Here is a 17378-nt window from a genome sequence, read left to right on the forward strand (position 1 = left end):
AAGTGTGTCTTCTCCATCATAAAACAGACAAACACACACACACAAACCCTCTTAACCCCAGGTCACTCTGGTTCCTGCACTGCGTTCCTCCTCTTGTATATAACTAAACCTCTTCAACAACTTGCCTAAACTTGTTATCCTTTACTTCCTCTCTCAGGCCCATCCCTAAAATAAGACGTTCCTTCCAGACCCTCCCAAATGACCTCATCTAGTCTAGTCACTTCAGGTACCACTTCCAGTACCTCTTCTGAGCTCCAAACCCATGTACGACCAGGCTTCCCCACAGGCACTTCAAATTTGAATGTACAGGACGGGAATTCATCATCTTTCCCTCAAACTAGGTTATTCCCCAGTGTTTCCCCAGCCTTTGTGAATGGCACGCATTCCTCCCCTCTCCCTTTCTCTGACACCTGATACATCAACCCTCTGTCATGAATATCCTTCAAATGCATATCCACTCCTTTCCACCCTCATGGCTCTCCTGCTGATTAGGGCCAGCATCGCTGTCATTTTTTTTCCTAGATGATGGCATCAGCCTTCTTAACTGTGGCCTAACAAGCCTCTCCTCTTGACACTTTCAAATCCATTTTCTATATTGTAGGTAGCCTTTACTAAAATAGATATGACTAGACCCCTGGCGGTCCACTAGTTAAGATTCCGTGCGTCCACTGTAGGGGGCTCGGGTTGAGTCCCTGGTCAGGGAACTACAATCCAAGAGGCCACATGGCACGGGCTCAAAAAAATTAAAAAAAAATTTTTTTAATGTATATGATTATGTTCTCCCATTGCTTACAACTCATCAGTGGCTCCCCATTGCTCTCAGGATAAATTATAAACTTCTTAACCAACAAAAAACATCCTGCATGAGTTGGGCCTTGCTTACCCCTTCAGCCTCACCTCTCACTACTCTTTCTCTCAGTCTACCCCTCAGCCACACTAGTGTAATTCAGGGGTCTTACCAACCCCACTCTGGAATTCCCAAGTCTTTATTTCATCTGTTCTCTGGGCCTCTAGTGGTCATCTCCCTCACTTGTGTTCCCTGTCTTCCCTAACTTTCCCTGGCTAGCTTCTGCTCCCACTTGTAAGGCAGGCCTCAGGTTTGAATGCCATTTATTTACAGAAGCCTTTGTCTGACTCCTCAATTCCAGCATGCCAGTGTCCCTAAAGGGGTCCTGTAGCAAACATGCTGTGTATTATCCCCAGAGCATTGAACAGAGTAAGTGGCAATGACTTGTTCTCTTGTCTGTCCCACCCAACAGGCCTGAGCTCCTTGAGGGAAGGGACCTTGTCTGTCTAATTTGTGGCTGAATCCTTGGCACCAGGCACCTGGTTCATAGGTGCTGTGACATTTATGTGTATGTGTGTGTTATGCAGAAAAGCCAGGGAAGGGGCAGATGCCACACGTACGTGGGGGGAAGAAGGACAGATAATCACAGAAGCAGGTCTTGGCAGACTCCAGAGAGATAGCCACTAATGGGATGGGGAGGAAGGGATCAATTCAAGAGGCTCCAAGGATTTGAGCTGCTTGACTAGGAAGCAGGCGGATAGACCTATTCACCAAGCAGAGACCACATAAGGGAAGGGTAGATCCAGGGGAAAAGTTGAGCCCAGGAGCAGAGGACTGAGGGGACCATCAAGGGGACACAAGCAGTAGTTTGTGTGTGTTAGTCACTTGGTTGTGTCTAACTCTTTGCAACCCCCATGGATTGTCACCTGCCAGGCTCCTCTGTCCATGGGATTCTCCACGCAAGAATACTAAAGTGTGTTGCCATTCCCTTCACCAGGGGATCTTCCCAACCTGGGTCTCCTGCTTTGTGGGCAGATTCTTTACTCTCTGAGCCACCAGGGAAGGGGAGATGGGTAAATGTTTCTGTACCTCCAAAAAGAAATCAAGCCTCGAGATATCCATTTGAGAGGCTCTCTGTAAGAGCCAGCGTAGAGTACGTAAAGCTTCCAGGAGGAGGGTGGGCACAGAGAAAAGAAGATTGAGGACAGAAGTTTGGGGCATGCTGACATTGTGCTGGGAGAAGAGGAGGAGGCAGAAATAATGGCATTTGCAGAGCTAGGAGGAAAACCAAGAGAATTCATGGTCACTGGAGCCAAATGGGAAGGACCCAAAGAATATGCCCAGCATGACTGAGTATTGCGGGAAGGTGGAGAATAAGGCTAATCTATTTGCAAACTAGGAAGTCTCTGATTAGAATGGAAGTCAGATCAACACCATTTAAGGGGTTGGATTATAAGGCAGAAAAGGCAGCAAGCAAGGACTATCCTTTCCAAATATTTCAAGCATGCCAAGAGAAACAGTGACCTAAGGACCTTCAGAGGCAGCACAGGAATTAAGAGACTGTGGGCCCTACAGTCACATCGCTTGGGTTCAAATCATTGCCCCATGACTTAATAACTGTGTGACTAAGTTAACTTAATCTTCCTAAGCCTCAGTTTCCTGGTTTGCAAAATGATGAAACTAGTAGTACCCACTTGATAAAGGTTATTGTGAGGATTAAGTAAGGTAATGTATGGGAAGAAGTTAGTCCAGGCGAGAGCAAGTGGGAAGTAATTGATTAATGTGAGAGATTATTTTTAACAAGGCCAAGAGAGAAAGCTGAAAGGGGGGAATAAGTGGAGAAGTTGCCAGGCAGGAGGGAGAGAAGATGCTGGAGGTGGAAGAGATGGGATGTAGGAGTCAAAAAGTTTGTTGGGGGCACGGGCAGGTATATCTCTTTTGAACTTGATCTTGGCAAAGCTGTTCCCTGCTGGTTATTTTACTATTATTATTTTAAATATTTTGTCCACACCGTGTAGCCTGTGGGATCTTACTTCTCCCACCAGGGATCGAACCCAAGTCCCCTGCACTGGGAGCTCAGAGTCTTAACCACTGGACCACCAAGGAAGTCCCGTTTCTGTTTCTTTGTGTCAATAAACCCCTGCTGGTTATCGAGCGGGGCTGTCATCTCTGTTCCATTTTCTTGGGAGAATCATGCTGAGTCAGCTTGGGGTTGTACTCACTCCCAGAATTATCCAGGATTTCCTGGAGCCCCAGTTCCTGCCTCTTTGCTGCCCCCAGACTGCTGGTGCTCCATGTGGAGGTGACTGGACCTGAGGGGCAGCAGGATGTCCCAGCAGCATATCTGGTGAGAAGAAGATTCAGGGAGAGCTGCTGTCCTAAGTTCTCCTGGGGCAGTACCCTGGTCCCAGGTCAGTATCCTGATGTCCCCTTCAAGGGCTGCCTCTTCACAGTTATTCCAAACGACCTCCCAACCCTGCGCTTATTGATGCTTCTGAGACACTTGCAGTGGTCTCCATGGGCCTCCTGGATAATTTGCCCATCTCCAGCATCAGCTCTGCCAAATTCTCCCCTCTGCGCTGCCCATGGTTTGTCTCACACCTCCTCAAAACCCCATTACGGCTCGTCCTGTGGGAGCTCCACTATCACCAAGGGAGGCGTCCCCACCTGCCCAGCCTTCTTCTCTGGTTTATCTTCACAGGTATTCTCTGCCCCATCCTGACCAAAGCTGTCCCTGCCCAGGATGCTCTGTCTTGGCCCAAGTGGCTCTTCTTCCTGCAATACCTTCCTTTCTCTTCCACAGGCCACCTCCACATCTTTAGAGAACGGCATCCGACCAGAAGTCTCTCATATTGCCCCCTCTGCCACCACTGGTGAGTTGAACACCTCCTTCCCAGTGTTCCCATAGCAACTGGTAGCTGGCCACCTCTGCCATGTTATTCTTCATACCTTATGGTAGCAGTTGGGGAATATGTTTATTTTGTTATCAGACTAGGAACTTCTCCAACAAAAGGATTTGGTCTTATTAATATCTGTGTCCCCAGGGCGTAGCATAGTACCTATCTATCATATAGCCCGTGTGTGTGTGTGTGTGTGTGTGTGTGTGTGTGTCCTTAGTCAGTCAGCTGTGTCTGACTCTGTGCAACCCCATGGACTATATAGACTGTTAGGCTCCTCTATTCACGGGATTCTCCAGGCAAGAGTACTGGAGTGGGTTGCCATTTCCTCCTCCAGGGGATCTTCCCAACCCAGAGACTGAATCTGCGTCTCCTGCATCTCCCGTATTGGCAGGCGGATTCTTTACCACTGAGCCACCTGGGAAGCCCCCAGATGTAACCAATATAGTCCCTCATTTCTTGGGAAATAGTGGTGGAATCAATACATGTCCTCATCACAGAAAAGATTTCTTCTGGCAGGAAGACAAGGTAAGAATGTGAAAATAGACTCCCCACGTGACCAGGCTCCTAAATCTTTATCATCTGTCCTCTCGTGGCTCATCTGGTAAAGAATCCGTCTGCAGTGTTGGAGACCTGGGTTCGATCCCTGGGTTGGACAGTGCGGGAGACCTGGGTTGGACAGTGCGGGAGACCTGGGTTTGATCCCTGGGTTGGGAAGATCCCCTGGAGAAGGGAAAGGCTGCCCACTCCAGTATTCTGGCCTGGAGAAGTCCATGGGGTCACAAACAGCTGGACACAATGAAGTGACTTTCACTTCTCATTCCATGACTCCAGGGCTGCCAGCTTTTCTGTTGTTCCGCTCCTTTTTTATTCCACAAAATTGAACCTTTGCTGGGCCATTACCAACAGGCAAAGGGTGTGTCTAGTTGTTACTTCGATGGCCAGCCTGGATCTCCTTTCTGAGGTATCAAGCAGGTTCTATTCTGAGCATCATCTAAGTCTCGAAAGGGCAGCAGGTTCTTAGGCAAGGCACACATAGGAAAGGAGAACTAGAAGATGCTGCTGCCCAAGAATTGCCAGTCGAGGCTGTGCCAACATCCAAGATCAAAACTCTAGGGGGCATTCAGGTGCCATAACAAGAGGGGCCCAGGTCCAGGACCAAAAGAAAACAGAGGCCTTGAGAGTGCGTAGGAGTCGAGTGTAGATTAGGACTTGGTATAATGTAGAGTTCTTGGTCTTTAGTGACCCATCAGACCTCCATGAAGCAAAAAGGAGAATTTATTTAAAGGCACAGGATCCAGGGAAATAAAGCCTCAAGAGATACTAGGAACTGAGGACCCTGAACTCCATCAGGGCCTTCTCTTCTCTTCCTTCTTTCCATCTTGCTCCCAGCTCTCTCGGGCCCTTTTGGCAGAAAATACCAGCAGGGCAGCTTCCTGATTTATATACTACAGATCCATCTGCAGGAAGAGAGACCAAACCACCTTCTCTTTCCTGGTTCCAAAGTCTCAAGGAAGTTGATCTGAGTGGCTCAGCTTGGGTCACACAACTGTAGCCAGAGGGACAACATCATATTTGTACATTTGTGTACACTGTGCAGAAGCACAGGTTCCCTGAAAAGCGAAAGTTGTTCAGACAACCCTAGACATGTTCAGTTCTGGGAGCCAAGACTTGGGTTAAGGCAACAGGAACACTCTCATGCAAGTCAGAAGCAAATGACTATGGGCTGTATCTTGGGTGACCATCTAGAACAAGAAGCCTGAGGGCTGGTCATTCCAAAGAGCCCAGTCTTAAGAAGCACTCTGGGGATTAAAAAAAAAAGATTTCTGGGCTTACAAACATTTTGGAGATGCTTCCTGCCATGTGTGTCAGCATATGGACAACTCTAGGAAGTCTCGTTGGAAAGGACCTATTTAATTTTAAATCATAACGATGTATGTATTTGTATATGGAGCCCTTCTTTTAGTGGAATATTGATAAATCATCCACCTTTCACATTGGAAACAAGCCTACAACATCAGCTGTCATCTGCTAGTTATTTTTACAGGGGCTGAGATGGCCCATGAGTGAGCAGTCTTGATTTAAAAAGTAATGTTTCCCAAGCCTCACTTATTTCCCTCTAACCTTTTTGGAGTTTGTCTTATATGTTCCCTCTGTGCCATTCCTTCACATTTTTATTTAAATCAATCAACTTTTTAAAAAGCCCCATTCCAAACAGCTGCTGCTGCTGCTAAGTCACTTCAGTCGTGTCCGACTCTGTGCAACCCCAGAGATGGCAGCCCACCAGGCTACCCCGTCCCTGGGATTCTCCAGGCAAGAACACTGGAGTGAGCTGCCATTTCCTTCTCCAATGCATGAAAGTGAAAAGTGAAAGTGAAGTCGCTCAGTCGTGTCTGACTCCTACAACAGAGATATTCTTAAAACCAGGATTTGATGTGATGGTTAAAATTTTTTTCTCATACACATGGAAATATATACATAATCATTAAAATTAAGATGTCTATACAGGCATTATCTATAGTCTTCTCAAGTACTAGGGGTGGGTGGACCATATCGTGGGGACACCAGATTGAAGTATCAGGAATCAGAGAGGGGCCAGGTGGCCTTGAGTAAGACAGCCAGCCTCAAAGCACTGTCATCATGCATTCTGGCAGGGAAGTTCAGTCTATAACAAGGTGCCCAGATACCTGCATGTTTGTGCATGGGAACTGTGCTTTGTGTGCCCTTTTGGAATGAGTGTTGTGTTTTCATGGCTACTCCAATCTTCCTTGGAGGTACCTGGGAAATAAATGCAGATTCTCCCTGGCTTTGGAGAGTGGTGGTGGAGAAGTGTTAGGAGGCACTGTCTGCCTTAAAGCACTCCTCAAATTTACTTTGGCCTTACTGCAGCAAACAAGTAGGAGTCACATACCTCACCTGGTTGCCTGCGATTGATCCCAAGATGGAAAGACTACGATGAAAGAATCCAAAAGCAAGGTGAAACTGGTTCTGGCAACTTGCTTGAAAGAAAGAACATAGCTTTGGAGGTAAGAGGACCTGAGTGTCAACGCAAAACTCACCACTTACTAGTTATGTTCTCCAACAGCTTAAAAAAAAAAATCTCTTAAAATTCTACACTTATGGTTCTTCCCTAGTGGTACAGTGGATAAGAATCCACCTGCCAATGCAGGGAACATGGGTTCCATCCTTGCTCCAGGAAGATTCCACATGCCATGAAGCAACTAAGCCATGTGATCTAGGGCCTGAAAACCACAACCACTGAGCCCACGCACCACAACCAATGAAGCTCGTGAGCCCTAGAGCTTCTACTCCTCAAAAAGAGAAGCCACCACAATGAGAAGCCCTTGCACCACAATGAAGAGTAGCCCCTGCTTGCCACAACTAGAGAAAGCCCACGCGCAGCAACGAAGACCCAGCACAACCAGAAGTAAATAATTTTAAAAATTCCATCCTTATTATCATTGTCCAGATGAGGAAACTGGGACTCAAAGGAGTTAAGCAACTTGCCTGATGTCAAAGAGCTAATAAACAGGGAGTATATATATATGACTATATATGTGTGTGTGTGTGTGTGTGTGTGTGTGTCTGTGTGTATAATGAGATCTCTGCTAATTTCTCTCAAGAGATTCCGCCTTCTGAAGCTATATATAAACATATAATAATATATAACTATATGTTTATAAACGTCAATATTATAGAGCAGAACTCAAAACTAGATTGGTTTGACTTTCGTGTGTGGTCCTAACCACTGTATACCCTGCTTTCATTCCCTCATTGATCACATGCCTCTTCTGTAGGATCTCTGGCTGAGTGCTGGGGATTAAGTGCTAAGCAAGACAGACAAGGTCCCAGCCCTCACAGACCTGGCATTCTGTAAGGCAGCGAGACATAAAATCGCCAGTTACCACCATTACTAACTTAACAGAAGTTATAAGTGTCACAAAGGAAAAGGACACTCAGTGAGGGGGGCACTTGATCTTGGTCAGGAAGGAGGAGTCAGGGAGTGTGGAAGGGAGAAAATAATATTAAGATTGAGCTTTGAAGCATTCACAAGCATTAATTTTTTTCAATGAATTAGAATTAAAGTGTTTGCCACTAGACATGATTTCAATGGTCCACGAATGAACACTTTTTGTAGTTTATTTGTAAATGATTTCATAAACATTATTATTTCATAGATATTATTACTTAGGATGAAACTGAAGAAAGAAGAGGAATGAATTAAAACATTAAGTACCGTTATTCCCCTACATTCGCATGACTTCCATTCTGAGAGCACATTCGTGAGTCCAATAAAGTTAGCCTAGGTATCCAACTAACATCATTGGCTATATAGCACTGTCCTATTACAGGTTTATAATACTTTTCACACAGTAATACATAACAAACCAACACAAAAAATAAAACATTAACACAAATTATTTATTTTGTTATTTTTGATTGCACTGGGTCTCTGTTGCTGCCTGCAGGCTTTCTCTAGATGCAGAGAGTGGGGGCTACTCTCCAGAAGTGGTACTCTCATTGTGGTGGCTTCTCTTATTGCACAGCACAGGCTCCAGGCATTCGGGCTTCAGTAGTTGTGGCACAAAGGCCCAGTGGCTCCGCAGTATGTGGGAATGAACCTGTGTCCCCTGCACTGGCAGGTGGATTCCCATCCACTGCACCACCAGGGTACCGAAACATCCAAGAAAATGTTTCTTTTTTTAATCTTACAGTATAGCACCTTGAAAGGTACAGTAATACAGTACAACCGCTGGCATACAGGGGCACCTTTGCGTCTTTGAAAGTTCACAACTTGAAGGTTCATATGTAGCAGTAATAATAAAGGAAGCGGTAATAGATTTAGGAAAATTCACAAGGGTCACGCTTGAATTAAGCCAGTTATTCAGGATCTTGGCAGCTACTTTAAGAACTTTGAACTTTGTCCTAAGATGAGAGAAGTTGTGGGAACGGATAGTGGTTAGACCCAGTGCTGAAAGAGCACTTTGTCTACTGCTGCAGAGTAGCTGTGAGAGGGCCAGAAGGGAAGTAGGGATTCCTGTTAGAAATGTAAGAATTCAAGCAGGAGATAATGCACACTTCACAGGTGTGTGGGTGAGGGAGAGAGGCTTGAAGCAATGCAATCAGCTGGACTTCTGAGAAATGGAGAGGAAGGTGTGCAGGGTGGAGCTTTTCTAGCTGGGGGGCTTACCAGGTGGCTCAGGAGTAAAGAATCCACCTGCCAAAAGCAGGAGATACAGGTTAGCTCCCTGGGTGGGGAAGATCCCTTGCGGGAGGAAATGGCAATTCACTCGAATATTCTTGCTTGAACACCTGGCAGGCTACAGTCCATGGGGTCACAGAGTGGGACAGGACTTAGCGATTCAGCTCGCAGGCGTGGTGGAGGAAGAAGGCAAGATAAGCCTTGGAGAAACCTGTGAGGTATCCAAATGTAGATGTCAGGAAGGTTAGTAGGTTAACTTGTCTCTGACACTTGGACTTCCCTGGTGGCTCCGATGGTAAAGAATCTGCCTGCAATACAGGAGACCCAAGCTAGATCTCTGGGTCAGGAAGATACCCTGGAGAAGAGAAAGGCTATCCACTCCAGTATTCTTGCCTGGAGAATTTCATGGAAAGAGGAACCTGGTGGGCTACAGTCCATGCGGTTGCAGAGTCTGACAGGACGGACCGACTAACACATACTCTCTGACACAGTTTAACTTTAGCAAAAGAGACGACCTCACGGAGCTATTGTGAGAAATGAGAGCGGAGAGCACAGTAGATACGCCATAAGCCGCGGTTCTTTCTCCAATTTCTCCCCGCTATGCTTCGCAGCGCGCTAAGGACACAGCGGGGTACACAGTCAGGTCGTGTTTACCCCGTGATTCGGTTCCATTCGGCTCCTACCCCACTTCTTTTCTTAGCACAATTCCTGGCTCAGGGATATTTGAAGTACGCACAAACGAAATCAGGCCTCTTGTTATTCGGGACTGCACGTACGGGCAGAAAACTGGGGCTAAACCAGACCTTTGGCGGGTTGAACAATTTAAATACATTTTAAGAAGTGGGCGTGCTATCATCCAGAAGTTGGAAGGCCTGGACAAAGGCTCCCTCCAAGCAGCCTCGGGTTCTGGTTAGCGAGCGAAGGATAGCTGGTGAGAACTTGGGGACCCCGGCTGCCAAGGTATTTGCAGCTGCCGGAAGGTGGAGAAGCGTCTGGGATACCAGCTTGGCTGGGGTCTGACGCTGTCCCGCGGCGGCCTTTAAAGGCCCACCACGTGGCCGAGCTGCCGGCCCAGACCGGGAGGCGGTGTCCCGGCTGCGCCTGCGCACTGCCCAGGGGAGGGATCTGGGTTCCGAGAAAAGGCGCTGGGAGAGGAAGAGAAGGTTGCTCTGGGTGGGCGGCCGTGGGAGGAGTCAGTTCCTTATGCAAATCGCAGAGGCGCGCGAGGGCTAAAGGGGCGGGGCTTGCGATGCAAAGCCGGGTCCCCCCTGAGGAAGCGCGAGGGGGCGGGCCCCGCCACCGTCGGCCTCCTTCCGCGAGTCTCTGACGTCAGCGACGTCGCTTTTAAAAGCGGCCGCGCAGGCGCCGTGAGCCGAAATGCGAACTTAGGCTGTTACACAACTGCTGGGGTCTGCTCTCGCCGCCCGCCCGGCAGTCAGTCAGCCTCGCCGCCGCTGTCGCCGCCTCAGCGGTTCCGGTAGTCTTAAGCCCGCCCCACCATCTTTTCCCCGCGCCTCCCGGAGCCTCCGGGTGTCTCCTGTCCGCCCGCACAGGCCGGCCGCGACCGTCTGCGTCTTCTCGGCGCCCCTCGCCTCTCCGGCCGACATGAGTGGGGACCATCTCCACAACGATTCCCAGGTACGGCCTTGCCAGGCCCGCCCGGGCCCCCGGCCGTGCCTCGGCCCTCCACGACCCCCGACTCAGAGGCCCCGGTCTCGGCCCGGCTGCTTTGACAGGCCAGAGCCCCTGGCCAGGGGCGGCCAGCCGGCGGACGTCGGCTCCCCAGGACCTGGGCGGAAGCCGCCAACTTACAGTTTGGGGATGCTGGCTGGCCCTTCAGGCCGTTCCCGGGGGCCTCCCTCTTCCCGGGGGGCGCAGGGTGGGCCCGGCTCCCGGCCGCGCGCGCTTGCCCGCCGTCCGCGGGGTGAATGTGCCTGTTGTTTCATGGTCCCTCCTTTTCTCTCCCCAGATCGAGGCGGATTTCCGACTGAATGGTGAGTGCGCCCCCCTTTCCGACCCCCGACTCCGCGGCCGCCGGCCCCGCGCCCGGCCCGAGCCGGGTAGAGGACAGACATGGCGTCCCAGAGACTAAGTCCCGGCTCCTCGCTCACCGGCCCCATTGTTCCCCTCGGGCCGCCTCTGGACCCCTTTTCCGGGGACCCCAGACCCCCCAGATCGCGGCCATCCCAAGAGGGGGCTACGGAGACCCCGCGTCGCCCGCCGCCGGGCCTCGGGCAGCCTTTCCGGGCCCGGATTCCTCCCGGGAAAGTCGCCTTGTCGACAGTCGGGACTTAGTCTCTGCGCCATTTTCTTTTTCTCTCTCCTCTCCTTTCTGTGCCTGTGTGTCTTTCTCTCCCTCCCTCGGCTCCTTCCTTGAGCTGCCCAGAAAGAGCTTTCTGCGGAGCAAAGCCGTATAAATCACAGACTTCACCAGAGGGAAGGGTGCGAGCCTGAATTGTTACTATTTTTGCCCAAAGAGAACTTTATTTGGGGGGTTGTCCTGCTTACTGCTTCTCTTGTTTGTTTCCTTTTCTGCTTCCAGAATGAAAGCTGCCCTTCGGCAACTGTTCGTTTTTTTGTTTTTTTTTTTCTTTCCCCCTTCCAGAGTAAGATGTTTATGGTAGGAAATAGGGCTCTAAAACTAAAGCCCTCCTTGTGGAGTGCTTCGTATTTTGAGGTTGCTTTCCCCAAGTTGTGTTCTTTGCAAAGGTAGTGGTACCTCCCTTCAGAAAGTTTGCAAGTCCTCTATGGGCCATCCATTGTCAATGTTGGGCTCAGGCATATTGATTTCCTTTTTTTTTTTTTTTAAATTAAAGTATTACTGACCAGAACTTTTCAGTGGGGCTGAGGTTCCTAAGGCAGTGTTTTTTAAAAAATGTAGTTTAGTGTAGTTGTCAAGAGGAGAGGTTGTTGAACATCTCATCTGGCCTGATGTGTTAGCCATTTCTTGTGGGCTGTGGGGCAGGAAAAAAAAAAGATTTTATTTATTGAAACAAAGAGTGGCCAGTACCCACCCCTGCTTCCTGTTCATTCTTTTTCAGAAGTGGCTGTTTTTCAGGAATTGAGAGCTAACTGACTTTTGCCAGATCTTTATGTTTTTGAACCCTTTTCAGCCAAATCGAGGCATTTATTCTTTGAGTATTTCCACTTGAGTTACCCTGTGAAGATCCCCCACTAAAAAGCTCACCCTGTGAGCTTTTCAGCAGTCCTGCTGAAGGAAAAGGTAACTTCTGTGCTGGGAATTCCCACTGATTCTGATGGTACATAATCCTGCTCAGTTGAATTTGGGTTCCGGGAACCTCTCCAATGGGAGAAGCTGACTAGCTTTTCTGATGTTGTAATCAGAAGTCCATGGTGTTAGCCTACTCTACAGAGAGCAACCTTATGTTCAGATTTCCAAGTGGGGCATCTAGCAAGAGATGTAATCTGCAAGGAGAGAATCTAGGTAAAGTGTAGCATTTCTTGAGCACCTAGTATGTGCTAAAGCACTATGTTTAGTGCTGGAGCTGAACCCCTCGGCTCCCACAGTGCTGCTCCTGCCTTCAGTCTGTTTGGGGAGACAGAATTAGTTAATTATAAGGTAGGTGCTCGGGCAAACCTGTACCCCAAATGCTGCGGGAGTGACTAGGGAATTTAACTTTGTCTGGGGGTGGGGAGATTTCTCAGAGGAGGGAGCTTCTGAGCTTGGTGTTGTGCAAGACTAGGTGCTGAGTGTCAGGGCTTAGGGTATTTCTTAACTGTGTTTAGCCAACCTTATTTTAGTTTTAAAATAGGGAGGTGAGGCTCCTGCAGTTCAGAAAGCCACAGTGTGAGACAGGTTTCTTTGGGATGTAGGAGCAGAGAAAGGATGTGGCAGGTGAGGATAGAAGAAGTCCTTTTGACCTCTCTTGGAGGAAAGTAGGCTCTTAATACATGAGAAGTGTTCTTTTTGACTCAGACTGGGCTGAGTAATCTATCCAGTAGTATCCAGTAGTAAAACAAAGTGTAGTGTGGTTATACCAGGGAACTACTGAATTTGTGAATGATTGTAGGCTGGGTAGATTTTTGCCATTTTTGTAGAGACCAAACTTTTAGAATGTGTTTTTTCACTTGTAACAGCAATAATTGCTAAATATTTATTCAATGTTTACTGTCTGCCAGGCAGGCATGAGTCTCATCAGTTCTTCCCATTGGATCATCTAGTTTAATTTCTTCCTTGGAATAACCCTTACGAATTAGGTGCTATTATCTCTATTTCCAGAGAAGAGGAAACTGAGACTTAGATCTATTTATTGACTTTCCCAAGGGAAGTGAGTTGGGCACTACAGAGCTCACAAGCTTAGCTGTCTGTATATGATTCTAGCATGAAAAAATTAAAAGCTGCACATCTCTACTTTCGTACAGAGCTGAAAAATGCGAGAGGGAAAGAGTTGATAGTTTGCTTACTTTTTATCAGCCTGCTCCTTCATGAGAAGAAGCACTGTAACTGCTTCCCCACCGCACTGAGAGTCTGACAGAGATTATCTTTGTAAATATTGTCTAGAAGATGTGGTATTAGTAGCTGTGTGCTTGTTAAGTAATACACTGGTAACTAGTGATTGATTTATGTAAATATGGAAGACAGTTTTTAAAAATCAATGTTTAATTATGCTCAGAGAAGTTGTTACTGATTTTTGTATTAAGAGTTTGCTTAAGCATGATTTTAAGTGGACCTAACCCATCTTACAGATTGACTGTGCCAATTTCATACGTTGAAACAAAAATCCCTCATTTGCCTGCCCTCATCCTCTAAGATTTAAAGGATTTTTTGCCTTTGGAGTTCATTCTTTACAATAGTTGAAACTGTTGCTATTGTGTAGAATTTAGAACATTCTGGCCTATACTGCTGGGAATAAATCTCTTATTGAAACATACTTACATTTATGTTTAAAGTATTGCTGTGAGTTTGGGGAGCAGAAACCATGAAAGAAAAGACTTTTTGTCTAAGAGAAAAGACTTCCTTTCTAAGTGCTGGTAGCACTAGTTGAAGTGGGGCTGAGTCATTACTACAGTACTAAGCAGACTGCTAAACTGTCTTTAGAGTTGATAATGGTAACATCAGGTTGGGGGTCAGTGTTCTTTTGCCATTTCAAGGGCTTGAAGTTTTTGCCCATGTACTTGTTTTTGGTAAGTGTGTGTGTGTTAGTTGCTCATTCGTGTCCGACTCTTTGCGACCCCTTGGGCTGTAGCCCACCAGACTCCTCTGTCCATCTAATTCTCCAGGCAAGAATACTGGAGTGCGTTGCCATTCCCTTTCCAGGGGCTCTTCCAGACCCAGAGATCGAATTCGGTTCTCCTGCGTTGCAGGCAGATTCTTTACCAACTGAGCCACCATTGGATAAGTAAAATGGAAGATAGGAATTCAGGATCTGTTCTAGAATCTCATTTTAACCAATAGTAGCAAAACAGAATCGAATCTGGGTCTTTTAACATCAGCGTAAGAATGGGAAATTGTGAGAATTTGAAGAGAAATCCATTAGTTTATTCTGGATCTCAGTGAGTTAGTAATCATTTATACAAATGCCAGAGATCCTTAACATGTCTTAAAGCTTATTTAAAATTAGGCCTTTGGGGTTTTTTGTTTGTTTTCCACGTGTGTGAAGGAGTGGTGCAAAAAAAGTCTGACTTTTAAGTCTTAAATATGTTTGTGTTTTTTGTTAATGATAGTAGCAGTTATCTGTTGTTGCTAATCGTATGGGAAATGATTCTGTTGTGCTTTCTGGATGTATTTCTTTCAGGCATACTGTAGTTGTGCCTGTTAGTAGTTGGCTGTGAGTGCATATGTTCTGTTACGGATCTTTAGCAACTTCTGCCATCCTCAGCGCCGAATACTGATTTTCTTCAAATCCTGAGTTATTTCTTCGGAGGTGTTTTGTGAGGGATTGCATCTTTTCCATATGAAACTATGTTGAACTCCAATAAAGTTTTGGTTCACTTGGAGAAGTAGATTCGACTGTAATTATTTACTTTCGAATGAGGCAGTGGAAATGCTTGAAATGAGTATTTGATGTGGGATCCTGAAGTAAAAAACTGTCTTTGAAAGAAAGGTAGAATATGGTCCATTCATTGTGTTTGGATAGGGAAGAGAGTCAGTTCACTTAACATTTTTGTATCTCATAGTTAAGATGATCTGACTGCCCCTTAATTATTTCTGAAATCATTACCTTTGCAAAATGAGGGCATTTGGGCAAGAAGTGGAGAATTTGGCTTCTTAAGGTAAAAAGTTTGGGATGAGAGAACTTCCTAATCTCGTCCTTTAGAAGTGAATGAGATATTGTGTTTAAAAGAAGCTTTTAGATTGTGTTTAAGCTTTGAGTAGTAATAGTTGAAAGAAGTCTTTAATATTTCCATGCCTTGTAAATTGAAGTTTGTGTAGCAGCTTTCCATCCCCATGGCTTCAGGCCAGTAGCTAAAGTAGGAAATCTAAAATAGAGGCCATCGGTATGGAAGAATAACATTTTGCCAACCTTTGCCCTCCCCTTACAACCTGCCTATCTAGGTGGGGGCAGTGTGCAGTGTGCTCTGTGTTGATAGCATAGGGCCTGGGTACCATGCAGGGGGATAAAGATGAGGGAGTGGTATGGTGACAGTGGGTGTAGCCTTGGTTTTATTAGGTGGGAAGAAGCTTATAGTGGAGTATCTGTTAGATATTAATGGTATTTTGGTAGTGTTGTGGGAAATGACTAGTAGTTTGCTGTAATGATTTAGTAGCATGTAGATATTATTTAAAATGATACTTATTTTGTATGTTCAAAAAAAATTCTAAATATTTTTTACACTGGGAGAGAAGTGACTCAAGTGTATGTCTAGGGTACATAGATTGTAGTATCATCAAGCAAGACCACCTTTTATCAACTTTTGGATTGTGTCTTTATCTGTCATTTATGTTCTAAGTTTTAGTTAAAGATTGGTAATGTAAGTTTTAAATTTCTTTTTGGTAGATAACTCGTTTTGAATTTGTTGTCATATTTTTAGATCCACTCAGTTATCTCCCTGCCAACTTTACCTTTCTGGATGTTCTTGAGAATTTTTCTGAAACGTATGGTAAATATTTTCATTTACAACTCCCTTTTGCCCTCCCCAATAGATTTGGGTAGAGGTGCATCTCTCCCAGTCTGTTAAAATTCCTCTCTGATCCTTTGAAATTAACGTTTCTGTGGATTTAAGGAACCAAAGGACTCAGTTCATTAGCATTCCTGAGACACTAGATAAGCCTCAACGAAAGGTGTTTAAGCAATCAGCATAATTGAGGATTTGTCTTTGCTGTTGAGAACAAGTTTAATAGATCCCTGGGCATGATGACATTTTCTTGTATTTTTCTCAGCACAGCCTAGGAAAGATAGAGGCCAGGAACCTTCCTTGGAGGAGATATTCTTGGCTATTTGGAGTTTACCAAAACAAACAAACAAAAAGTTTTTAAGGTTATTCCTACATTAGAATACACTGAAATATACCCTTTTGCCAGTTAGTAAAAGTCAGATTTTAAGCTTGCTCCCAGATGTGACTGCTCAGATTTATAAAGCTTTGTAGGCGAAATGCTGGTCGGGCAGAAAACTGATCTAGCAGATTTCAAGATCAGTGGGTTAGGGAATCTCATTGACCAGCTTTACCCAGCTCCTGTAAGGTAGCCCCGTTATTTCTTTGCAGTCAGCTGAGGGCAGCAGAAGGTAAGTGGTAGGAAGGGAACTAATTTTGAGAGTTTGGTAGACACTTTTTTGTATTCATTAAGTCTGAATTTAGTGAAAATAGTACTTGTTTGTGGGAGAACCAGAGACCAAAAAAGGAAATTTTCTTTTCTTTTTACACCTTCTTGTCTCCCCTTTTTGTTAGCATACTGCGTTGGCCCAGATTCCAGAAATCTCAGTCAGGTGGTAGTTGGTAAGCTTCTAATGAGGTATCATAGCCTGACCTTAATTATATGCTGGTAGAGATAGCTTAGACCTCTTACATCTTCAAGAGATGCTATGGTATTAAGACTGGAATCAGATTGCTACTGAAGTAGGGGTGTAGGTGATGAAGAGGGAGCCTGTGGGGAAATACTATGCCCTTGAACAGCTGTGGTAAAATAGAAAGTTGGAATAGAAATCAGAAAAGTCTAGATAAGTCCCTGTTCTTACTATGAAACTTGCCCCACTGTCCCCTGTTTTCTCATCTATAAACAAGGATGGTATTTCTATGCTTCACAGACTTCTGAGATTTAGATGAGTGTATGATGGTGTCTCTGTGCCCACATTTTAAAGTTTAAACTTTGATCAAACATCATCTGCTCTGAGATGGAGCTTTATTTTGAATGTTAGGTTTGAAGTAGTGAGTTGGTGGCTCTTTCCTTCCTTCACTGATATTCTCTGTTAACATTTTAAATCTTTTGACATTTGCACAGTGAACAGTAAGTAGCATACGACTAGAGTTGGTAGAGTCTTTACCTAACCAAACTGCGTGGTGTATGCGACTCTCTTCTGACTATTAACCAATC

General features: G+C 45.9%; 1 protein-coding gene across 1 annotated transcript in view; it reads left to right on the top strand.

Annotated features, from left to right (window-relative positions):
• The window catches only part of TOP1 (topoisomerase (DNA) I), an 84719-nt gene continuing 77585 nt past the window's right edge, over positions 10245–17378 (top strand). Inside the window, exons 1-2 of the mRNA XM_018057867.1 lie at positions 10245–10525; positions 10857–10881. Of these exons, the coding sequence (XP_017913356.1) occupies positions 10493–10525; positions 10857–10881 (58 nt within the window). The 5' untranslated portion in view covers positions 10245–10492. The remainder of the gene's footprint in view (positions 10526–10856; positions 10882–17378) is intronic.

This window comes from Capra hircus, chromosome 13 (assembly GCF_001704415.2).
Source record: "Capra hircus breed San Clemente chromosome 13, ASM170441v1, whole genome shotgun sequence".
In the NCBI taxonomy this organism is placed as follows: domain Eukaryota; kingdom Metazoa; phylum Chordata; class Mammalia; order Artiodactyla; family Bovidae; genus Capra; species Capra hircus.